This window comes from Aquarana catesbeiana, linkage group LG03, assembly GCF_042186555.1.
Source record: "Aquarana catesbeiana isolate 2022-GZ linkage group LG03, ASM4218655v1, whole genome shotgun sequence".
NCBI lineage: Eukaryota > Metazoa > Chordata > Amphibia > Anura > Ranidae > Aquarana > Aquarana catesbeiana.
In genome coordinates this window covers 289538900-289565841 of record NC_133326.1, presented here as the reverse complement: position 1 = coordinate 289565841, position 26942 = coordinate 289538900, and the positions used below count along the sequence as shown (strand labels likewise).

The 26942-nt window shown below is 38.3% G+C and overlaps 1 protein-coding gene across 1 annotated transcript in view; it reads right to left on the bottom strand.

Moving 5' to 3' along the window:
* Positions 1 to 3559: 3559 nt before the first annotated feature.
* The window catches only part of KITLG (KIT ligand), a 90196-nt gene continuing 66813 nt past the window's right edge, over positions 3560 to 26942 (bottom strand). Inside the window, exons 5-10 of the mRNA XM_073620202.1 lie at positions 26658 to 26814; positions 26493 to 26558; positions 16811 to 16926; positions 16378 to 16454; positions 14827 to 14887; positions 3560 to 12324 (exon numbers count right to left, since the gene is read on the bottom strand). Of these exons, the coding sequence (XP_073476303.1) occupies positions 14848 to 14887; positions 16378 to 16454; positions 16811 to 16926; positions 26493 to 26558; positions 26658 to 26814 (456 nt within the window). The 3' untranslated portion in view covers positions 3560 to 12324; positions 14827 to 14847. The remainder of the gene's footprint in view (positions 12325 to 14826; positions 14888 to 16377; positions 16455 to 16810; positions 16927 to 26492; positions 26559 to 26657; positions 26815 to 26942) is intronic.

Genomic DNA, 26942 nt, shown 5'->3' with positions numbered 1-26942 from the left:
GGTCCCAGAAGACAGTGGGGGGGGGGCTCGCCGCACAAAAGGATATAATGTCCTGTGCCACAGCCTGGATGGATCGGAAGTACACTATGTATTTTATAAAAAGGTAGGAAGGAAAAAAAATTTAAAAACTTATATATCCAAAAATGAGGGGTGGTCTTTCGTTTAAGACGACCTCTCAAAAGTGGGTGGAACTCCGCTTTAAATATGCCAATGTGTAAAAATATAATGTTTACAAGAAAAAAATCTCTACTATAGGTAAATATTAAACACAAAAAAAAATACTAAACACAAATAGTGTGTAGTGCTGCTGCCCCTTTAAAAATCAAACAAATCAAATCAGTGTCTGAAAAAAATCAAATAAACAGACATTAGGTGGCGCTGCAAATCCTCATACCTACAATATAGATACAATATGAATACGTATACAATTGAATCAAACTATACCAAATTAATAACCTTTTATAAGAGAGTAAGAAGTAGAAGCAAATGAAAGTCCCAAAATTTTTTACACAGCAGTGTGTATTATGAACCAATAGTGTCCACATATATTCAAATAATTTCCTTCTTCATGCAATGCTTGTGATCACCACTCCCTCAATGTGAATTCAATGACTCACTAAAACTCACTGTCTCACATCTATGATGATCAGCATGCAAAGCTGAAATGGTTAATCATATCTCCACACATATCTCATGGTTCTTTTGCTCCAGAAAAAACATATATTGTTAAAGTGGAGTTCCAGGCAAAAAAGACAACCCGTTTCAAACAATTGACTCAAACAATTGACCACCCTCCCCCTCCCCCCCCCCCCCTTTGTTTTTTTGGTACTTTTTTTGCATTCCTTGTTCGGGACATCCATCAATTATCGCCGCGAGCGAGGTATGTCACTTCCATGGTTGCATCTGGCCCTCCTCCTCACTCTCGCTGCCTTCTGGGACCTGTGTGTGTTCCAGAAGATGACGGGACCATTCAGAAAGCACTGCGCGACTCGCGCATGCACAGGCTTCACTTCCAGTTTCCCCTAATTGCAATGCCGATGCCTGCACCCTAAGCTGATTGATGGATTGGCTTGGGGTGCTGACATCGTGGGCTCCCTGGACAGGTAAGTATCCTTATATTAAAAGTCAGCAGCTACAGTATTTGTAGCTGCTGACTTTCAATTTTTTTCTCCCCAGGCTGGAACTCCGCTTTAAACATTCACCTTCCGACCCTCACCCATGAAAAAGAAAGGCTCACAATAGTGCAGTACCTTTACACCTTCATAATTTATTAAACCATAAAATACTCACAATTAAAAAGCATTGCCTTCAATCATTAAAACAAGCCGTCAGTGTGCCTGCTTTTCCTGCATCAGCCAGATCTCTGGCGTTTCACCACCTTGCAGTACAGCTCGTTACCTCCCGTTTCTCCTCTGGATCAGCGTGCCTACCACACTTGCGGTCCGATGTGCGGTTATACTCTGACATGTTTAAATCATGCAAACTTCCTCATAGAGCCAAACTACAACCCATCTACTCACTGTTTTTTAAAAAGATTGCACCAAGGGTAATTAACCTCCAGTGTGCCAGATACAAAGCAATGGTGTAAAGCTACAATCTACAAGATTCGATAGCCTGTTACAGAATTTATAACCTGTAATTTTACACGTAGTTGATATCATCAAATGCCCAAGTGGGCTATTTTATGTTGGTCGCACAAAAAAGACTCTTAAAAAAGGGTTAATATTCAAAATATTATTAATGGATACTGACAGCAACTTTTATATCTACATTTTAGCGAAGTCCATGGAAGAAACCCATTGGGGTTACAATTCTGGGGGGTTGATAGGGTTATTCCCTCATGGAGGGGATCCAACTTTGTTAGGGACCTCTCCAGGAGGGAAACAAATTGGATTTATGATATAAACACCTTAGTACCTAGAGGACTGAATGCAGAAATAGCTTTGAACTTTTTCATCAGTGATGTAAAGACCACCTTTGTAGGGCAGTGGTAAATGATTGTGATTTGGAGCAATGGGGTTGGGGTTCAAAACCCAGGAGGTACAGGTGAATATAACTTTGAGTTAGGGGGTAGTTTGTGTGCAATGTATGTAATAAGGAGAGGCATTTATTCAATATGCACAGTGGATCTCAATTTTAGACTTTTACATGTGAGATTTATAATTATATAAAATTTGTTTATTATATTTTATTATATTTCTTTAATATACTTTGATATTTTTAAGGTGATAGTATATAAGTGGTAGGTTCTAGCAGTTGAATTTTGTATAAACGTCTCTTTTAAATTGATTCATTTAATGTATATAAGCTACAGTGCCTTGAATAAGTATTCACACCCCTTGAAATTTTCCAGTTTGTCATGTTACAACCAAACACGTAAATGTATTTTATTTGGATTTTATGTAATAGACCAACACAAAGTGGCACATAATTGTGAAGTGGAAGGAAAATGATAAACGGTTCTCCAAATTTTTTTACAAATAAATATGTGGCACTGTAAGTAGCATGTAGTATAATCAATGACGCTCACCAATCCATTGCAACTGCATTCTAAACCTTGTGTAGCTCTAGCAGAAAGCTTAAACTAGTGGTTCTCAACCTGGGGGTCGGGACACCCTCGGGGGTCAAATGATGATTTGCCAGGGGTCACCGAATCCTGAGCTGTTCCTGAAGCCCACACTGCTCTCCCAGCCTTTTCATGGCCGCCCAACAGGATTGTTCTTGGAGCCTGTGGCCTCCCAGCTGGGCTGTTCCTGGAGCCCGCGGCCACCCACTCAACCTCTTTGCAACCACCCATTCAGTTCACAGCATGGCTGGGGGGCAGAGACTAGAGGTCAGCTGACTGGTGAGGAATGTGAAGTGGGAGTGGCTGGAGGAGACCCTATCTCCTTGGCATAGGTGTCACTGCTACGAGACACCACAAAGTCAGAGACACAGTGAAGCCGGAGACGCAGTGAGTAACACTACCTGTGATTATAGTTGCCATTAAAAGTCCCCACCACATTTCTCAGACCTAAGTTGGCTGACCAGAGCTCCCCCCAGCACTGCCACTGCTCCCACCCCCCACCAGCACTGCCATTCCTCCCACCCCCCCACCAGCACTGCCACTCATCCCATTCCCTCCCACCCCCCCACCAAGGAGTAAGAGAAGGAATAAAAATAGAAAATACATGAAAGGGAGAGGAAAAGAGGAGGGAGAGAAAGAATAAGAGAAAGAAGAAGAAAGACAGCTAGAGAGAGGGATGGGGGAAAAAACAAGAAATTAGGATAGAGAGAGATAAAATGAGAACAAAGAGAAAGAGTGGTACATCCTAAAATGTACCAAAAGGGGTTTTAATACTGTACGAGTGGAAGGGACTCAGGGAGCGCTAAATGTCTGTGGGTTAGGGGCACAAATTACTTGTCTTGCCTTGGGTGCTGACAACCCACGCTACGAAAATAATTTTACTGTTAGGGGTCCCCATAACTTGGGAAATTTTATCAAGGGGTCACGGCACTAGTAGGTTGAGAACCATCTTTGTAACTCTAGTCTTTCAAAAACAAGAACACAGAGGTATACTGGCAGTGCATAGAATTCTTTATTTATAACAATAAAGTATATGTATACAAAGCAATACCAAATTCAAACCAGTAAAAAATAAATCAGGAAATACATACATTTTTAAAACAAATATATACATATCACAATATATAAAAGTTTGTCATTATTTTTCTTTTGGCCTGCAGTCAGAATATAATTACCCAAACTATAACATCAAATGGTTATACTGCTGATAACTGTATTGGCGCTGTAAACAATCTCAATTTTTTCAAGTGCCACAAATCATTGAATTATGTCACCACTAGAAAAAATGGTAAAGTTTTGGATATATATATTATATTATCATACCAGCAGTAAAAAGAAAAATGGCAAGGTCAAGATTATATACTACTATCATACCCAAGTAGACAATTGGCAATGCTTTGGATCATTTAAAATACATTTTGTTTGCATCTTCAAACATTTAGGAAAGCCTTAAGAAAAAACTGTAATAAATGTAAAAGTTAAAAAAGTTAAATGATGTGCAAAGTTTATTGGTGTGTTCATCTTTCTTTTGAATTCAGATGTTCACAAAACAAAACGTTTTGGTGACCATCTTACAAACAGATTTTTTCTTTTAGTGGGGCTGCCACAATGAAGTATTTTTACCATTATAGGGTTAGATTCGTATACTTGACATTAGGATTTGATTTGCTGTAAAGATCATAGGATGGATTTACTAAAATGCTAATTTTATGGTGACTCAACTAGACGGTGTTTACTTTAAACACTCAATCAGAAATCACCCAAACCCAATCAGAAATCACCCAATAGACATTCCCTGCAAATGATTTGGTGTTTGAAGTATGTAGATTTTTAACTTCTTTAGTAAGTCATCTCTAAATTGGGATAAGTGTAAAAAAAAAAATATTCAACTGAATCAAATACAGGTTCACTGATCTCAAATATAATACAGAAAAGTTGTATAAAGTAAGCAACAGGGAGTACAAGAGTACCCTGGGTTTCATGACTGCTGAGCAATGCAATGGAAGTGTGGTCACAGAACTTATTCCACAGGTTTGTCCCTCTTTTGTCACAACATGCATCAGCACTTACATTTTTTGCAGAATAGTGTGCAAAGTTTTTCAAACGGAAAAGTGCCCATCATATCTCATGAGCAGAGCAGTGCAGGGAAGCAGATTTAGGCTAATACAAAATGCATTGATACTCTAGTGTATTCCCTGGGTCATTTCTCATAGATCACATGAGCCACAGCAAAAGATGCATGGGGGAGCCTCACTGCATATACCCAAAGCTAAGTGCTCCGAAGGATGGGACCAGCACCTCTATTCTTGGTGTGCTCTGCAAAAAAAATGTATCTTTAGCAGTAAAAAAGAGGGCAGTATATTGGCAGTAAACAAAGGTGCAGTCAGTGGTGCTCTGGATACCTCCAGCTATGCTACTTTTATCATGCTTCTATAAACATACGTGACTACTATAAGCCTTTTAGTAAATCATCCTTTAATCAAGTCATGCTCACTACTCCTGTATACCAGTTAACATGAAAAAGACAATCAAAGATTGTTTCAGTAACCCATGCCCTGTCTGCAGTTTCAACATTTGGTTATTTCACATTAGTTTTGGTTATTATTTCAGTCTTGGATATCAATTTAAGTAATTTCTTTGTTAGCTGTATTCGTTCTAGTAAATGAAAACCCCCTGACAAGTAGTGACTCTGCCAAATGCACAAATGTTTAATCAAAATGTATTTAACATCTCTTTCATTTCTATTTTTGCATTTTTATGTTTTTGCTTCTCTTGATAATAGTTACAACTTTGGCTTGGCATGTATAAGACAGAACAGTTAATCCCAATTAACTTTATTTGCATTGGTATTCATAAAAAAAAACAAAAAACAAAAAAAAAAAACAGAAATAGTACTATCAATAAAATCCTAAGTATGTTATCCTTATTTCTGTATTTGAAGTAATCAAGTTCAAGGTGCTATTGTAAAAAGAATGCATAATGTGATGTCTGTTTTTGGCCAAACATATACGTTCACCTATGACTCAATGTTTGTAAGTAATTAACATATCTCAGTATTTGTAAGCAATGCAACAATGGTCCAATTGTCTGAACAGTGACATACAACTGGACCCAAGAATAAAAATGTAATGTATTGTAGCTTACCAGTCATTGGATATCATGGCTGCATTTGTTTTTTCCATTACTTTCACCTGGTGATCCTGCTAGCCACATACTTTCTGTTCTAGGTTGAAAATGTTAACTCACTGTATTGTATTTATAGTGGAGCAGTATTGTCACCCTATGCTGCTGTGCCTGCCTTGAATTACAGAACACCACTCTGTTTCCTTATCTCCATAACATTGGAGGAGTCATTCTGTACTTTACAAATGTGTACCTAGCAGGCTTGATAACAAGTCTTTGGATTTCATTGCTTTGTCTCATTATAAATGCTGCAAGTACAGAATACTTGGTGATCCTGCCATAAATTCCTTGCACGCACAAGTTTCTGTGCAAAGGCACAGAGCACAGAAAGTTGAGAGTACTTGGGATTCTGTACTTGCAGCATTTATAAAGAGACAAAACATGGAGGAAATGTATACGTAATGAAAAGATGTACCTAAAATTCTTTCTTGCAATTGAGAAGAAGTAAGAATTAGATATGATGCACAGAGATTCCCTAACCAGCTGGGAAATTAGTAAGTGATAGTAAGCACTTCTGACTACAAAAGTTCATTATTGCTATCAAGGGACAACTCTAGGTTGCCAATTTTGGTTTAGCTCTATTTTTGGACCATAAGCAACATTAACTGTTCCTGGACAATCTTAAAGACATTTTTTTTTTTTACTTGTAAAGCATAAACATGTTGTTTGCAGAGGTTTGCCCCCTGTAACTGCTATAAATGTCACAGGAATTACTTTAGTAGTGACAAAAGATCTATGACTTATCAAACCCTTTGTGGTCATTGAGTTTGCTTGATACAGCAGATACTCTAGTACTGTGAAGGAAGAAAATAATAGCATCCTGAGCATGTAGGAGATCATACAAACACAGATTGAATTGCTCTTTTTGGTGATGAATATGAATATTCTGTCATTTGATTTTAATTTGGATATTGAACTGATAGGTTGGAAAATTCATTCCATGACATTTTCATTTTATGAGGTCACAGTATGATTTTCTTTACTTTTTAAAGAGAAATATGGTTTTAAAGTTATACTCACCTAGATGGCTGCAGCACCGATCCCAGTTGCAGCTGTTCCCCACCGGCTCTAAGAGAACTGAGTGATCAAGAAATGCTGATTCACTGGCTCTCTGCTCTGATCCTTCTGCACTTACTGGAGTGTCGGGGTGTGGAGGGGGCAGGAGCGGCTGGATCAGCCTCTCAGCTAGCCGCTCCTGCCCCCTCCACTCACTGATGCTCCAGTGAGTGCAGAAGGATCAGAGAGCCGGTGAATGACAGTCACCATCTCTCTGCAGGCTGAAGACTAAGCGGTCAGCGGTTCTGTGATGTCTTTAGCCTGCTGTTGGCTGAAAACAGGTCACAGGAGTGCAGAACTCACTGCACTCCTGTGATCTATATGAGAAGCACAGCCAAAATATCTTTGGCTATACTTTTCCTTTATTTGGCTTGGGTCTGAGATATCCAGATTTAACAGATGTGTCAATACGCACATTTAGCCAAATCTTTGTCTAATGTCCAGGTAGAAAGGTCAGAGACCTTAAAGTTGTATTCCTATGAACTAAGAATGCTAATGCAAGTGTTGCCAATTATTATGTTATGATTTTTAGGCAGCCCAATTTGAGATGGACATTTAATGGTATACCAGACAGTGTTTGTTCTAGCACTTGTTCAGAAATTAGTGCAAATAGCATGTTCCTTTATTAGTTTGCTTGACTTCACACACAAATCATTAATTAATCTCTGACCAAAGTATGCACTCAAACTTCTTTTTAGAAAATCCTGAAAATAAGGTAATCCAAATATATAAAGATGTTCTGTCTCATTGTGTAGTAACCAACTGTGGGGGGACATGTATAAAGATTGTTGCAGTCTGTGTGGATGTTATTCTGCCAAACCTCTATGAAGCCTTGGATCTTATTTAGCAATCTGTTGCATTTTGTGTGGTAGATATGTCACAGATGCTATGGGCTGTGCACTCAGGCATGTGCAGATATCCCTGCACTCCAAGTGTCAAGCACCTTGCTGGAAGCAGCACACTAGGTGTCTTTTTTAAAAATTATTATTATACAGGATTTATATAGCGCCAAAAGTTTGCGCAGTACTTAACAAAATGAAGGCAGACATTACAGTTACATTACATTTTGATACAAGAGGAATCAGAGGGCCCTGCTCATTAGAGCTTACAATCTAAAAAGGGAGGTTCAATTGAAACAAATTTAATGGCCTTGGGGGATGAGCTGATGGAGAAAGTAAAACAGTGTATTAGTTAGAAGCAGGAAGGCTTCTTTAAAGAGAAGAGTTTTCAGGGATCTTCTAAAGATGGATAGATTAGGGGACAGTCAGATTGCATAGGGAGATCCAGAGGATGGGAGAAGCTCTGGAGAAATCCTGGAGGCAAGCATGGGAGGAGGTGACAAGGGAGCTAGAGAGCAGGAGGTCTAGGGAGGACAGAAGAAAGCAGCTTGGTTGGTATTTTGGGACTAGGTTAGTGATGTAGCTGGGGGCAGAGTTATGGATGGCTATGTAAATTATTGTTAGTACTTTGAATTTATTTGTTGGGTGAGTGGAAGCCAGTGAAGGGATTGGCAGAGAGGGGTGGAGGACACTGAATGGTTAGTAAGGTGGACGAGTCTTGCAGCGGCATTCATTATGTCCTGAAGGGGAGATAGTCTATGTAAAGGTAATCCAATGAGGAGTGAGTTGCAGTAGTCGAGGTGAGAGATAACCAGGGAGTGAATTAGAAGCTTGGTGGTGTCATTAGTTAAAAAGGGGCATATTCTGGAAATGTTGTGGAGGCTAAGGCGGCAGGATTTGGACAGGGATTGGATGTGGGCCTGAAAGGCCAGTTCAGAGTCTAAGGCTACCCCTAGAACCCTGGCATGTGGGACGGACTGCTAAATGTACTATTGATCTTGACAGAGAAGTCAGGGGAAAGGGCACGTGGGGGAGGAAATAAGAGCTCAGTTTTAGATTCAGTTTGAGGAAGTGGTGTGACATCCAGGCTGATAGGTCTGTTAGTAAATCAGTGATGCGTGAGGTGACTGATGGGGTGAGCTGAGGGGCAGAGAGATAGATTTGGGTGTCTTCCCTTGATATGCCAGCTACACATTGCAACAGCATGCTGCCAGCAATAATTTTTAAAAAGGTGAAGCTCCGAGGGTCTACAGTAGAACCTTTGAACTTTTGACTGCATGCTGCTCAAGCATGCAGCCAGGGAAGTGTTATGATAGGCTTTGATCTGCTGGCTGTGGAGATCTGGTTCAGAATAGGGGCTTTGATCTCTGGCTGCATGCAGTCAGAGATCAAAGCCAGGGCTGCTACTTCAGTGGAATATCAGGAGCCATGAGATAGGGCAGCGAATGAGCAGGGGGAGGTTCGAGAGCAAGGAGAGGGGCTTGGGCTGCAAGAAGCACTTCTCTACACCATTCATATAAAGGTGCACCATTTTAAAAACTGGTCCATACCATTTGTTGTTTCTGTGACAGATCTGATGCTATTTTCTGCTGCAATCTAACTTGCTTAAAGTAATGTGTGAAAATAATCACACTGCGTCACTAACCTTAAACTATTGCAGCAATTGCAAATGATCTGTTGCAGAGGTGCAAATAACACTTGTGTTTAAATAGCACACATGCTGCAGCAATTTAACTACATTGATAAATGTCCCCCTGTGTATTTTGGCAAAGAGTTTTATGACAATGAATATGTTATAGTAACCTGTTTTGTATAAAATCAATGTGGTTCTTCTGCACTTTTCATTTGCTATGTAATATAAAATGTTACCTTATGTTCAGTGGTATAGTTCACCCCAAATGCATCTTTAAAAATCAATATATCCTATTTTTATGTATCAATGCTTTTTTAATGAAGTGTATCTTTTTATTTAGTGTATTTGCCTTGATATATTGAACAAATACACACTGAGCAAATTGCTTGCACAAAAAGCATTATTTGGCATTTCCTCTGCTATAGTAGTTTTAAGCATATAAATGTGTTCCTCTTAGTAAAATGAGTGGTCATATTGAATGAAAAGGGGTTATTTGTCAAATCTTGTCAATTTCCCCCCCGATTTTTTTACTGATGTACACAAGTATAGGGAGATCAATTATGTCTACTGTTGCTGGTGTCCATTGGAAACTCAAAGGGACAAAGTGGCTATTTAATAACTGGATACATGGCCACTGTGGGTCCTGCTTGAGTAGTTGTGCCTATTTCTAACAAACAGTTTAGATTAAACACCCTATATTCCTTATGTCTTTGTTGTTGAACAGCAACAGTAAGGGGAGAAAAATTACAACTCTAGTATACTATTTGAGACCAGTTGAATACTTTCTTAAACCAAGTAGCAACCATTCACAGAATAATCCCAAAGTACTGTATGCCTTAAAGCATGGGCTTTCTGCCAAATTGGATCTGAAGTTCTTTTGTTTTAGCTGGGCAAGCATATTGAACAATAAATATTTAATTTAGATGAAGATCTTTTGTTCAATTAATTAAAGAATTGAAGTGTATGGAAAAACGTCTACACTCATTATCAGATGAGGCGGTATCTCCTACTGTTAGTTTGACTTAAAGTGTAACTAAAGTCTTAATTAGAAAAAAAACTGAGAGCAGGCAGGCTCTTTATTGTAGAAGAGACATGGAATGTCTCTTCTGCAATAAAATAAACCTACCTGCCTGTTCCTGCACTGCTTAGTTTACATTCCCGCACAGTTCCTGTGAGCCAGGATGACTGTATTCCTGCACATGTGCAGTGATGTCATTCCGCGCCAGCCAATCAAGTTGGCGAAGACCAACACCCATAAAAAGCCAAGGAGAAGAAGCCGGAACCATTGATTGACCTCACACTGTTAAAGCAGAGGTAAGTATTGGGACTTTTGTTCTGCTTTAATACTTTATATTATAAACTGAGAATAACCTTTCTTACTACTCCATATACCACAACTTCATTGACATCTGATATACATAGATAAAATGTATAGACATAGTTTTTTTTTTTATATAAAAGCTGACCCTGCTTCAATTATAACATTAAGAAAAAACGAATATTCAGTTATATGCAGTTTTTACATTTACAATGAATAATGTTAACACGTAAGTTATCAGAAATGAGCCATCTTCATAGAAATGCAGAATCCACACTAGAGGCAAGCCCATGGCCTGTGTGACAAGTACCCAACCATACCACTTGCATAGCAAAAAATAAACCTGTTTCATTTGTATAAATGTTAACAGATCTAGAGATGAGAAACATGATTATATACATGGTAAAGACAAAATATACATCAAGCCCACGCATACATTTCACATATCCAAAAAAAAAAAAAAAACACTTTCCACGAATGCAGTGATCTCACATTTATAAAATATATAATTGATGTTGCTGAAAATAAAATAAACATAAATTGGAGTAATAAGATTACCATGATTTCTTGCCAGTGTCAGCAAATACTGGGAGAAGAATGTGTTAACAGATTCCAACAAAGCACTCCTGTTACTACTGGCATATGCTGTAAGATTAGTTATTTATGATATGACATCAGGTTTGTAATAAAGTATTTAAGATCATAATTTTTACTATAGTAAATGGTTGCAATAAATAATTTAAACTTGGATATAAATACAGACCACTTGATTATGCCATTCAAGGCATAACTAAAATTGTATAGTTTTTCTTACATTCTTCTTGTCACCCTGTCCCACCATTAATTTTCCGTGATACTTTACCGAGGGGACATTATTGGTGAAGCATTCTTTGCATGGTTGACTTCAGGACTCTGTAGCTCACTAATGGAGTTAAACAGATCATGCCATTCATATTTTAGTCATATTATTTATAGTGATTTTATTAATTTATGCCTACCAGGCTCTTTAGCTATCATAATTACCAACTGAACGTAAGTGGTATGTACTCTAATACTTTATGTACAGAAATGTGCATCCAATATAAAAAAATATATTTATTATGTGAACTTAAAAAAAAAATTATATACGCATATATCCTGACTCTTGTGCTGGTAGGAGAAGCACTGTTCTTATCTATTAAGGAAATGACCCTTTAAATCCCGTAGATGACTTTCTATGAAGAGTCTTCACACTACTGTCATTGGGTGCTGTTGTTTCTTCATGGCTGATGTAGAGGAACAGTTTCCAAGGTGAAGAAGGATTAGTGGGAGTGTTTGATTCCAAAGATTTGCATTTAATTACAGTATATTTGGTGCTGAAATATGAGGAACCACTGGATTGTTCCAACATTTTTCTTACTTGATAGTCCAAAAGGTATTTTTCATTTTCAACTTGACAGGAGAGCATTTGATCTCAGAGTTCCCCTTGAGCCTTTACTACTTTTTCCGTAGTTATGCTTCTGTAACCTATGATCGCAGATGTCCTACAAGCTGAGCTCTTATTTTTAGGAAACAGTGTCCCCTTGCACAAAACAGTTCCATTAAGCACATACTCTTGTAGGCTGTGTTAAATCAGGGCAAAGATTAAATTCATGTGTATCACAAAGGAGTCCTAATAAGTTTGTTGCAGCTCAAGAGTAAAAGAGTCTTTTCAACTGCTCCAGATAAAATGTGAACATAGGTGTGCCACCTGCAAAAGTAAATTAAACACAGATTAACAATCCAGAAGGAGAAAAAGCTAGGGGTTGTTCATGAACGTAATCAATAAATATGCCTTAGTGTATTAAGAAATGAGGTTTAATCTACTACAAGCTCATGTGATATTGTGAACTTACAGTATGTTATTTATTTTATATAGGCTAAAGATTCTAAATGTCTGACAGTAGCCCATTGTTTGGCCAAAACACATTTCATGAAATGAGTCAAATAGATTGTGTAAGTATTGGCATACCGGCTGCACAACTGCCAGCCTGACAAAGGCATCCAATACAATGCAATTATCTCTCCCACATTTTGTTCTCTCCTAGGAAGGCTTGGTATATGCATTCTACGTATAGTTTTCTGTATTTAAACATGCAGTATCTCAAAAAAGTGAGTACATCCCTAACATGTTTGTAAATATTTTATATCTTTTCATGTGACAAGACTTTTGTTGCCAGCGGTTTAGACATTAATGGTTATGTGTTGAGTTATTTTGAGGGGACAGCAAATTTACACTGTTATACAAGCTGTACACTCACTACTTTACATTGTAGCAAAGTGTCATTTCTTCAGTGTTGTCACATGAAATACATAATAAAATATTTACAAAAATGTGAGGGGTGTTCTCACTTTTGTGACATACTGTATATTAAAATAAATTGCTTTATAGGTGGAGAACAGGAATTGGCTGACTTTTTTTTAACATCCATTGAATGCATTCTCCATTTGACTGTGATAGAAATTTCAGATTCATTTTCTGACAGCCCAAACACTCTTGGAGATACAAGCTGAATAACTGTTACCTGTGTTCTATACAGATCAATCAATATTTTTCAGAGCAATTTATTTTATGCCTACTGATAATATCAGCTGTACAACTTTTATTAGCATAAAAGTTATCCTTACATGGCACTGGGTTGCAAAAGGAATTTTGAAGTCAGATGCACCATGACATTTCCCAAAGATCCTTTTTAGATGAGATGGAAATAGCTTTACATTTTTTAGGAATAATAATATTGCTCTAATTGGAAAAAGACCATTTGACAAACTTTGTGCTATTTATTTAAATGTCCTGTTAAATTATACTGTGGATCAAACATTTGATTTTAATATACTGGATTATGCCACAGTGTATTTCTTAAGTTGGGTTTGTGGATTCAATTAACACATTATACAAAATCAAGAACAAAACACCAAACATATTAAATGCTGGCGGGCACACGAGAATAGATTCTTTTATGGTCCTCATCACACATTAAAAGAAGTGGGCTGTCTGTAAGAGACTGCATGAGAAGTGATACAGCTTTAACTAATATCACATCAAAAGTACTTATAATACATATGCTCATGCATGGAAGCTATGAGCTTTGGGGAGTACAATATACTTTTGTGGTCACTATTTAACAAAAAAAAAAAAAAAAAACTGTATAAACTGTCAAGTAGTTGTGCCTTGCTAAGAAAATTTTATTTCACTTACTGCAGTATATAGTGCAACAGATGGTTATGCACTATTCTTAAAGAGAACCTATAAGAACAAAAATATCAGAGCTGCCTTTAGTCTGGGGGTACCATACTGACTTCACTACCTCGACAATCCTTGGCCTGGACTGAAAATAAAAGGTGCCAGATATAAAACTGTTGGGCAAACAGCGGCTGCATCCAATCAGAAGCATCCACTGTTTGCGTATTCTAATCAGATGCAGCCTGCAGCTGGGATTCCTCCATCCATACCATTTAATGTGAATGGGGGAATCAGTAAAGTTCTCTTGTTACAGTATATGGCAAGCTTAAGGATGTGAAGCACTCACAGCCCTCCAAGTAGTCATCCACAGTGGGATCACTTGTCCAGGATTTAGGTCACACTTGCAAGTAGCATTTTTTTTTTAGTTTATGACAAGAAAAGGGTACTCTTTTACTCAAAAAATATATTTTAGTAACGTTGACGTGACTTGTTTAGTTCATCTTAAGTATGAATTTTAACTAAAACAATTGCTTACATATAATTTTGCATTGTCACTTTATTACTACACACACATATATATATATATAAAATATAAAATATATGCATATAAGCAGAAGACACGAAAACAGCCAAAGATTTATTTTACAACAAAGTTTTCCTGAAGAAATATTTTATTTTGGAAGGCTTTGGACTACAATAAATTAACCCGAATGAACATGTTTTGTTCTAAACTAAGTTACTTGAATTTTTGGTCTTAGAAATCAGGGACTGGAGGGATGCTTTTATCTCCAGCCATAATTTGTAAATGGAACAGAAAAGCAGACTAACTTTAATAAATCTAGATTTGACTCAGGTCTCACAAAGCTTTATTTGATCACATTATACAAAACAGTAAGCTGACTGGCAAACAGTCAGTGACCAGTGTCAATCATTTATTTGCTACACTTCTAACAATAACTAGTTCTGATATCAGATTAATGTGCAGAAAATCACATAATCTTACAATAATGAAAAAAAAAAAATACTTACTGGAAATTGCTGAAATAATATCTAAATTATTGAAACTTCTTTCGCTGTCTGATGTAGCATGCTAAAAAAAAGGAAAACTTTTAATATACTAATTCAAGTTAAATATACACATTATTGCAGGATTCAAGATATACTTTCACCAAATAATCACTGAATAAAGCCCTGTTCAATGGAAATATGTAAAGGAGTTTTAGATTGAGTTGCATCTGAAAACGTACATTATAGTTCATACAGAAGACAGTCCAAAACATTAAACACACTTATAGTCTACTATGATATAAATAGCCTATATAATATGCATTGGCTTTATAGTGTTAGACGTCAGTTTACCTTTACAGATGGAAATGGGATATCCCATTTTTACTGAATTTGCACATTTGTCATTCTGTGTATAATTTGACAGGACCTCTTACCCAAGAAATGCTGCAGCGGTATTGATTACCTCATATACAATGAAGCTGTTACATTACCAATAAAGTATTAATATCATGCAACATCAGGGCTCGTGTAGGAACTGGCATGCCCCCCCCCCCCAATTATGTCATAATGGGACTGCTTTTTAACCAGCAGTAACATTGCAAGAACACTTAGTGAACAGTCATGAGGCTTCTTGGGGTAAAGATTTGTTACATTTTTTGTACAGCATATTTCATATATGAAAATGTATGCTGCACCATCAAGGCAGCTTTGGGTCAGCCATAGAGGAGCGTAGTCATGATTAAAGTGATTGTAAAATCTTTTTTTTAAAGTAAAATAATAAACATGTAATACTTACCAGCTCTGCTGCAGTATATTTACACAGAGCAGCCCAGATCCTCTTCTTCTTGATTCCCTCTTCTGTGCTACTGGCCCCTCCCTCCTGTTGAGTGCCCCCACAGCAAGCAGCTTGCTATGGGGGCACCTGAACCGAGCTGCAGCACTGTGTGTCCATTCAGAAACTGAGCTGCGGTTCAGCCCCGCCTCCTCCCTTCCGGACAGTTGAGGCACTTGTGGACATTGCTGGACAGAGATGGGGCTCAGTTAAGTACTAGGTGGACTAAGAGGGGCTGCTGCACACATAAGGCTTTTTATCTTAATGCAAAGAATGCATTAAGATAAAAAACATTCTGACTTTACAACCCCTTTAAGTGGCATGTCTTACGACATTACATTGGTGTTAGCATGTACTGCATCAGGCCTAAATGGTCCAGGTTTCAATACCTAGGACTTTCTTGCATAAGGGCCAACCTATCTTCAGGTATGGATAGTCAAGTTTCAAATCTGGCAATACTCTAATTATGACACTCTGGGGGAATTTACTAAAACTGGAGTAGAGAGAATCTAGAGCAGCTGTGCACAGTAACCAATTCACTTCTAACTTCAGCTTGTTCAGTTAAAAACAAGAAGGAATAGAAAAAAATAGAAGCTGATTGGTTGCCATGCACAGCTGTCCCACATTCTGCTTTCCCCAGTCTTAGTAAATTCCCCTCCTTGCATCTGTGTATCCATCAAGGACCATTTTATACTTAGAAGCAGACAGTATGTAGTCAATTAATGAAGAAAAAAACATACTTTTTTAATTCGTTAGTGTCTCTTTGATCGGTGTGAATTTCAGATACTTCATTATTTGCTCTTCTTTGGTGTTTTAACTGAAAAAAAAAAGAATAAATGCATGTTATGTATGCTATTTTTGAGATTAACAGCTATTTAATCTGATACCTGACATTAGGCTCAGTTAACAAAGCTTAAATTCCAGAAGGAGGATCCTTATTTAAAAAAAAGTGAGATTTGAAAAGTCACATGGCTGAAAATAAAGATTCTTATGCTTGTGTAAAGCTTTGTGAATCAAGCCCAATTATGTTGATAATTTTTATGAAAAGAAATGCTAACTATATGTCACAGTCTAGGCTACTATACTACTCCCAATTCAAATAATAATAATACTATTACTACCTTTGCTATTATTAGAGCCTATTAAATTCTATATTTAGTGAGAACAGCTTACCTTCCAGCACATTACACCAAGAAAAAATCCAGCGACCGTACAGGCCATTGCTATAGATGCTATGCTAGTCCATGGTAAGGATGAACTGCTGCTAACTTCAGTTTTCTCTGTATGTCCTGTAAATAATAGTAATAATTAGGATTGGTGGTATCCTTAAATATTTCTAGAAAAATGTTTATGAATAAATAGAAAAAAGTCTCATATCTAAGCAATGCTTTTTTTTTTCAGCAGCTCATATGTCAAATGGCAGTGAAATCACGCATATTTATTCAAGGATAAGGCAAGGTGCAAAGAGTAGTCTTCATCTATGAACCAATATGAAAGAATTTCATCACGGGCCACATCCGGCCCGCTAGGACGTTTTGTCTGGCCCACAGCTTCAGTCATCAGACTCACTGCAGGGATGGACTCTGCTTGAGTTGCGGGGCTTGCTCTGCCTTCTGACAGGCATTAAGGGGGTGTGCAGCACAAGTCCTGCGACTTGAGTAAGCCAACAAAGCCTATGTTATTTCAGTGCAGACCTGCTGCACCTCCCAGTTCCTGCCATGCAGTTAGATTCAGTGTCATTTTTCACTGTAACAGTATGTCTGTGTAAAAGTTGGGAGGGACCCGGGAAGTGCAGTATGTCTGCTCTAATGCCAGTAATGCTGGTAATGAACACTGATCTACGGGGGGGAAATAGCAGGCGGTGATGGGGAAAGGAATGTGCTGGGGGGGTTGGGACACAAGCATAGATGGGGGACGCATGTGTTGAGGGGGATTTGATGGGGGACACAAGTGTGAAGGGGACTCTGATGGTGGACACAAGTGTGGAGAGGGATCTAATGGGGGACACAGGTGTGGAGGGGACTCTGATGGGGGACACAAGTGTGCAGGGGGCTCTGATGGGGGACACAAGTGTGGAGGGGGCTCTGATGGGGGACACAAGTGTGGAGGGGGCTCTGATAGAGGACACAAGTGTGTGGGGGGCTCTGATTGGAACACAAGTGTTGGGGGGCAGAACTCTGATGTGGGACACACATGTGGGGGCTCTGATGTGGAACACAAGTGTGCAGAGGGGCTCTGATGGGGACACAAGTGTGTGGGGGGACTCTGATGGGGATACAAATGTGGGGGGGACTCTGATGTAGGACACACATGTGGGGGTGCTGATAGGGACATGTGAAGGAAGGGTTTTAATGGGTGTGGGGAGGTGGCTCTGGGGGGACAGAAGCGTGTGGCAGGAGTTCTGATGGGGATGCAAATGTGTGGGGGGGTGGCTGTAATGAAAACAGAAATGTGCAAGGGGGGTTTTAATGGGGACACAAGCGTGTAGGGAGAGTCTGATGAGGACTGTGTGGGGAGATTCTACTGGGGACACAATTGGGTGGGGAGATTCTGTTGGTGACACAAATGGGCAGGGAGGCTCTGACCAGAACACAGCTGTAAGGCCTCATGCACATTTAATGTTTAGCCCTGGTGCACGAGGCTCTGGCATTTAGGTGTGGGCAGAGGATACAGGTGCACCATCCAGCCCCGCTGATGGCAGCATTTTTTTAAATTCTACTCTATTCCTTGGCTGAGGATTCATTTATTTTTTTCGGGTCATGAATATCTGTAAAATATACAATGTGGCCCTCAAAGTAAAACGTTTGGAGACCCCTGCTCTATAACATTAAATAAAACCAACGTAGTGGGGTTTATTTACTAAAGCTGGAGTGTAATATCAGGCTCACTTCTGCATAGAAACCGGTCAGCTTCTAACCTCAGCTTGTTCAATTAGGCAATAAAATCTGGAAACTGATTGGTTTCTATGCAAAAGTGAGCATGATTTTACACTCTCCAGCTTTATTAAATAAACCCCAGAATTATTTAATGTCTTTGAAAACTACAACACAACATGTCAGGAATACTGCATTATGTTCATTGCTCTTTGCCTTTCTAAGCACTTCTTGACATAACAGATAAGAATTCAACAAAACATGAAAACTTTTTTGTAATTTAATGTTAATATAAATATAATTTAAAGCGGAAATATACTCACCCTGGATCCAGCGATGCAATGCACCGTAGCTCTCTGCTGGCCGCTGACATCTTCTCATGGCGGCTTCCAGGTCTGACGGTGTGACATCACTCCCGTGCATGCGAGGGAGTGCAGTCAGCTTCAGCATTGCCAAATTTCTACAGTGAGCAGAGCACGCGCAGCTCAGTGTACAAGGGCTGACAGGCAGGTAAGTAAATTTAATGCAGAAGAGACAAAGCATGTCTCTTCTGCATTTAAAATCCTGCCTGTTTGCCAAAAATGTTCTTTTCTCTTTAGGTAAAGTTCCACAATGATCATATGGATTAAGATTTCTCAGAAATTATACTTCATTGATTGTAACACTGCGCTATGGTCTACAGCCTTATGTTCTTTGTGATATGAAACAAAAAAGTCATAATCATTGACTATAGACCGATTTTGCCCCAACGCGTCTGAGACAAAAAGCTGCATCAACTGGTATAAGTAATGAAAGTGTTTTCCTTTATTGCTTAAAAAAAAAATTCAAACTTTTAATCTTCAACTGTCAAGCACCTGTTCAGGTTTGAATCTAAATGGGGGCACTAAAGCAACACAGCAGTGCATTTGCAACACACTTGGATAAATGAAGCCAAAATATGAATTAGTTACAATATTGTAACAGGTAGTTTGATGTACTCATAAGTTATTAACAAGGTCTATGTGCTATGAAGATATCACAAGAGGAATATCCAAAATGTAAGTTCAAGTAAACATTTGCTGTTAAAAGTGTTGTGCTTGGCAGTTCATACATTTTGGATAGGAACCAAATGACGTACTTTTCACCTGCTGGAAACATTTTGAGATAAAACAACTAGCTAGAAGTAGAGCTATCACATTCATATTCATAAATTATCAAAGTCTGGCCAAATGATCTGAAGTACACAGTTCTGCGCAGCCTCTTTCTCTGCAATCAGTTAAAAAATGTCATGATATCATGTAAAAGATGGAGAAGAATCTAAAACTTGTGCAACTTAATGATACCCTTGTTTATTGAAAGAGTAAACACATAACAGGCAGCTGTTATCTAAATTATGACTGAGACAGAAAATAGACTTGCATTGACATTCTACAACACCTAAGGTATTTTTTGAAGCAATTATATCCAAAAGTCCACCCAGTACCTATGTAAAAATCCCTGAACCCAAACTTGGAGTTACCCTCATCTAGGTAGGGCTTCCAGAGTCAGCTTTGGCCAATTCTGCAGTTGGTATCCAGTTTAGATTGATTAAAGAAGAAGGGAAGTAAGAATTGTAATGCACAATATTATGTTAAGCCATATGACTTAATTCTCCTCTTGCAGGTGCGGAACCTGTACTAATTGCATCTTTCGGCACTTATGCTCATGAGCCATTGCAGATAAAAATATTACAAGATCTTTCTGAGGAATTTAATTGAACATGGTTGGGTGTTCAAAATGAACACAAGGCCATTTGATTAAGAGAAAAAAAAATACTTTAGTAAACTATTCCCAGAAGGTAGTCTACAAAGCAGAAGCGTAGATATATTTTTAGAAATATTCACATTTTGTATATTTTACTGCTAGGCAACATACAGTATATTATAGATGGTTGCATATTCTTAAAGATAAAGGATTTGCAGTTTTACATTTTGTGAATCTGCATTATCTATGCAAGTCTTTAAGTCTTAGAAAATATTATAGCCATTAATTCCACTGCTTTCGTTTATGGAGTGATAGATTGTATATATAATGATTTACAAGACGTAAAATGTCTAACTTAGAAAATGTATTAACATTACATGTGTGAGCACCCCCTATGGGAAGCTACGGAAATGGATTGAAGAAGCGAAAAACTAATAACAGTTAACTGCAAATATTGGTGTTAAAAAAAAACGAATCAGGATTAAGAACTAATTTTATTCTGCCATTTGTCCCTTTTATAATGGACCTAAAATCATGATTCTGGTACAACGCATTTTGTTTTCAAATTTTGCGATACAATCACAAATTAACGCAAATTTTATAAGTGTATTTACAAATGATTAAACATAAAAATTACGATTCACCAAGGGTTAATAAGGGGCTTTATTTTAATATAATAGTAGCTTTCATTCATAAATAACTGCAAAACAGGACCCAGACTGTCCAACTGATAGCTGAGCCCTGATGATTACACTGGGAATATGCAGCTTTCCCAGTTGTAGTAAATAATACTTTAATAATACTGATATAGAACAGGCAGCTCTCCAACTGAAAGCAGAGGTGAGTACCGCTGGTTACACAAGGTGAGACGCAATCTCCCAGTATGATCTGCAGGACTGAGCTGTCTGACAGCTCAGTCCGGTGCAGTGCAGAAAGTAGAACTATTGTCAAAACTTTTTTTCCATTTTGGATAGAGCAAGGGAGGGTTATAACCCCTGTCAATTTTGTTTTCACTATCTGTGTCCCATTGTGGAGATTTCCCTTCACTTCCTGTCCCATAGTCAAACAGGAAGGGAGAGGAAGTCCCTGTAAATTAAGCAAATTCTTTGGGGACCCCCAGCTCACCAGAACTAGTGTCCCCATTGGAATATTTTCTTACTTTTCTGGGGACAACCCAAGATCTTGGATTTTCTTTTACTTTGACTTTCAATGATAACAGTAATCAGGACAAATAGAGAGGATGAATCTCCCTAATGGGGGCACAGGCAGCAATAAAAACTGACAAGCGTTCTAATCCCTCTCCACTCTATCCAAAGCCTTTAGTTATACTTTAACATGGTGATGAAGAGGCAAGCGAGGCCCCCTTCTCACATGTGTCCTCCAAAGCACAGTACTGAAGGCAGGTGCCTCTTCTGCCTATGCCTCGGCCCTGACTACAGAGAAGGAGCTGTGTTGCCAGCTCAAAATAAAAGTTAGCATTACTGATGTCTAGCAGATCAACAAGTATTCCTTCTGTACCTGCAGCATTTTAAGGGATATAACTTTTTTTTTTTTTTGCCCAGACATACACTTTAAGTTTTGATTTTAGTTTAGTCTCTTGTTTTATCATTTCTATTCTTGAAATAACTTATAAGGAAGTGTTCTGGACAATGACTGCAAGTAAAAGTACTTGTCTATGATGTCACCAGTCAGCAGGAATGTCTACACTTTGATTTATCTGTTCTTAATACTCCACTATCCACCCACCTTCTGATCTAAATGTGCATTTGTTGGATTGATGCCTGACTAAAAATGATTACATTTACTGTATATACACTGTATTATTCCCGTTGAACTGTTTTTATGAAGTAAAAAACAACAAAAGCTATGTTGAAAAAAAAGCAATCATTTATGCAACATGTGTTTTACTGTGCGACGCTCTAAAAGGACCAGAACCAAAATGAAATACCAAACATAGCACTTAGATGGGAGATACAACTATGACATTACATTCCATCCTTTCCAACTCCGATTCAGTGTAAATATTTTATAAATAAGATTAATTGTTATAAAAGATTTCCAGGTATGATGTAAAGTAAGAAAGAGAAACAAAAGAAAAAAAATACAAACTTTGAAGTATCTGAAGTACACCAAATGTCTCTCTATTTAGAATGTGAAAGGTAGAGTGTATACTGTATAGTACAAGAATATGCAACAATGTAAATATTTGGAGTAGGTTAATCTGATATGGAACACTGCCTATTGAACTGTATAACATTAGAATACTTAATATAAATATCAATAAATTCAAGTGCTTCACAGACATGTTAAAATGGTTTTCTGCAGCAGGTACTTTGTGAAAAATGGTGTTGGCAAGAATGATGAAGCTGAACCAGTTTGAAAATAGTTTGCTGGCTGAGTTTAACATTGCGATAGAGATGCCTATAACCTTAAAGTGGAAGTAAACCGCACCAATTTTTCTTAGTTTTTTTTGTAAAGTAAAGGCATAATCTGCTAGTATGCATCGCATACTTGCACATTATGAAATACTTACCTTAGAATGAAGCTCCCGCACCGCCGCGCTGTGAGCTCTGACAGACGCTTCCATCTTCACCCCGTCTTCCTTTCGGGTGTGCGTCCTCTGGCTGTCTGATTGGCCACGCCGCAATGAGGTCACTCTCACGCATGCGCCACGGGAGTCACGGACCGTAGCACGAAGCTCTGAATTGATGGCACGGGTATACTGTCCGTTCAGAGCGCATGCGTCGGTGACTTTACTGGCTGCATGAAGTGTGAACATCTCCTAAACCATGAAGGTTCAGGAGATATTCATAGAATCTACAGGTAAGCCTTATTATAGGCTTACCTGTAGGTACAAGCCTACAGAATGGGATTACATCCACTTTAATCCAGTTTCACAAAAGAGTTACATTCAAGGCATGCCATCAATGATAACTGTCACAGTTGCTTGTGCTCTCAACCACACCTTTAAGCCATCAAATGACTGGTGTCGTAATTGATCACATGTGCATCACCATAGCAACTGCAGATCAAACAGAAGCCAAGATGGCAGCCTCCTTGGCTGTAAAGGGTTTAGTGCTGCTTTAAAGTGTATGTCACTCCCAACTATGGACTTCTCTTTTTTGCTCCCCTTTGCTCTGATCACTGTGATAGCCAATCAGAGGCAACCAGGGCTCCCAGTTCCCGATCATTAGTACAAGACCGGGGTCAGAGCCCAGGTTTTCTGTGCTGTGAGCGGGCTGTGCAGCATGCTCCCAGCACAAACACATGAACACATATAGGTGCATGTTGTTCATCCCTTGTGATAGCAATAAAGTTTAATTAAAAAAAAAAAATTAAAGGTGCAGTGTCATTTTTAAAAATAAACAGTAAACAGTAATCGCACCACACATGTGAGGTATTGTCACAAATGTCAGAGTGAGTGCTGCAGCTCCCTCCTCATCACCATTTTAACTCTGGGTGTTGGGAAAAGCTGCCAGAACTGAGTCATGCTGATACCAGAGGAACCAGGTAGCAGAGAGAAATGGCACTATTGAAGGATATTCATTCTTTTTCATATTTAAGTGAGTTAAAAATATTTCTAACTTCAATTTTTACTTTGATAACTGTGACTGCTGTCATATAAATTAATATTTTCATTCCATAATATAAAAAATTTATGTCTTGGGGCAAATTAATTTAGCTTGCTCATTCTTGTGTGTTTTAATGAAATCCAGCGTATAATGAGAGGAATTGGAAATGTGGCAGCCACTTGGGGAGCTCACTCTTTCCCAAGTATTTCAAAGACTGGGAGCCCCCTGGGTATTAAAGTGGATTTCCGCCTTCTAACATCTTGTTATTAAACAATACAAAAGTGTCCAACAATTGTATTGTATTGCATGTACTGTTGGTAAATTAAAAATATATAGGATGAATTCTATACCATGAGTTACTGGTAATGCTATCTGCAACCTTAAATCATGTCAAGGTCGCCATACTCTAGCCTTGTCTTACTGAGCCTGCTTTTTTGAAAGTTCACACTGTGATCACACTGTCATTACCACCCATTCCCGTGCTATGTATTTTGACAACCTATTCATTTGAATGGGCTGCGAAATGCACCAGACCGAGGCTGCACAAAAAATAGTGTTTACACCAGTTTTAAAAATGCACTGCATCAAACTGCATGGTATTGTGGTACCATGCGAGTTGGTGCCCTGCAAACACTTTGCGTTTGCGATCTATGTTTGGGGTGCCAATAACAACATTGGCACCCACATGCAGATCGCCAGGGCGGTGCATTCATCTGCGGTGTGGGAAACGCAAATGGAACATGCCTTTGCCGCACTGCCTTCTGGTGTGAGCTGGCCCTAAACAACAAAGGGCATTGCCAGTTCAGGTTGCAATTATTAATTAGTATTATCTGAGAGACAGAACACAGATGCTATAGTACCTAATATGTGTTAGATATCCCCGGCCAAAGAAAGATGGACCGTATCTCATGCACCAACCTGATGCTGATACAATAAAAAGGCAGGATTTTTGCTAGCACAATGGGGTATTCAAAGGGAAAATGGAGTCACCTTATTCACTAACATTCACTTTGCAAAGTGAGCATACACCTGCCAAAGTAAATAGCTTGTATTCATTTTGTAAATCAACCCCTTTGTGTCAGCTGACTCATTGAAAACAATGCTCTCCCTGTGTGACCAATAGCTCACCACCCTATTATGTAATATATATATTGCAATAAGCTCCCCTCAACAAATATCTATCCTATTTAAACAATAAAAACAAGGAAAATCAAATCTGTAAAAATCTGAAAGTCACATAAGTCAATAAAAATGATTAAAAAAAAAACTATTTAAATAAATAGTAAAAAAAATGTTTCTTCTATTTCTGTGAGTGTTAAAACGGTAGCACAATTTTTCTTTCTCAAACAAGTTCAAGACGACTGCAGTCTGCTCACATAGGTGTCCGTTTATGAAGCAGTGAAATCTATTCACTGCTTCATTCTCCGGCATTCACAGTGAAGATTTTTCTCCTCTGTGTGCCAGTTTATGAAGCTTTGTAGATCGCTTCACCTTTGGAGGAGTGAAGAGATCTACAAATGCTTTCAACAGTGGAGAAAGGCTCCTGATACTGGAATCTCGTGAGACTTTACGAGATTACAGCACCAGAAATACAGAGATGTCAGTTTATTAAGCAGTGATAAATTATCACCGCTCAATACACGGACAGACGGCATGAATTACTGTTAATAAAATAATGAGTCCCCCTACATTATATACATATGTATACACACACACATTATATATACATGTATATACACATACATTATATATATATATATATATACATATACACATTATATGTATATATGTATATATATGTATACACATAAATATGACAGGGGGACATGCTTACAGTTTTGGGGGGGTCTGAACGAGGCATAAGGAAGTTAAAAATCTTCCTCCTTCCCCCTCAGATCCCCCCAGATTTCCTCTTCACTCCCCGATTCACCACCTCTGAGCTGGTGAACCTGGGAGTGTGAATTCTGACTCAGATCACCAGTGAAGCGGTGAGATCACCGCTTCATAAACTGGCCCTTTCTGTGTCATTCAATGAGGATTCTCCGTGTGTAGAGATAATCGGAGGGAGAACAAGTTCAAACATGTTCTCCCCCGATTATCACTGTTTCATAAACTGTTTATGGACTGTGATCAGCGGTGATCCTCGGGATCACCGCTGATCACTGCTTCATAAACGGACACCAGAATTTGTAATAAAAACATCTTTCCCATTCTGAAGCTTCCCTCCAACCACTTTGCATATTATTTTATATATACTGTGATTTTTTTTCTTGCCAAATATGCTGCAGAAATCTCCCTCCACTAAGTCTGGCTGCATCCATTTTAAACTATGGGCAGCTGAAGCTGCTGCCTGTTCACTTCCCGGATTTACACAGACACACAGAGGCATACCTCCTGCTCTGCAGCTCTCATTGGCCCTCTTGTGACTCCCCCCCCCCCCCCCCCATGGAAAACTTTCCCAAGAGTGAGAGAGAGAGCTGTGCATGATATCATAAGCCTAGGCTTTTAACCAGAAAGTGGGACGTATAAGGTATTTACTGGCAGAAAAAAATGTTTTACTATCCAAAGTTAAAACAACAAGGGCAAAAGATTTAATAGATGGAAAGTTGATAAAATTACTGAAGGTCCGCTTAATCAATCTATATCAAAACAACTATCACATGAACATAAGTCATTAAATCTACTTACCAGATTTGCTGCCATTTCTTAATTTACTTGATGCATACTGTATGCTTCCTTTTGTAACGGAGTCTCCTAAAAAGAAGAAAAACAATTTTATATTTTGAACTCGTAAAATAGGAGATATTAACATAGGAGATGCGGTAAACAAAGCCATGTGATATAAAACTTTACCTGCCATAGGGTCACTTGTAGGTACCATACACGTATCATCAAAGTGAGTATTATTTACTTCTTGGAAAACTGAAATAGTTTCAGTAACCAAATTAAAAAAAATCCTTGGGGATAACATCTCTTTGGAAACATTTTCTAAATACTCTTGTACAAAGTCCTGTTAAGGTAGAACAAAAAAAGGAAATAACATTACACTTGGTTCTTTGGTAAAGTTTTTATTAATTAAAAAATGTATATAGAAGAACCACTGTTCAACACACAGCCCTGATTCTAGTTAACACTGAA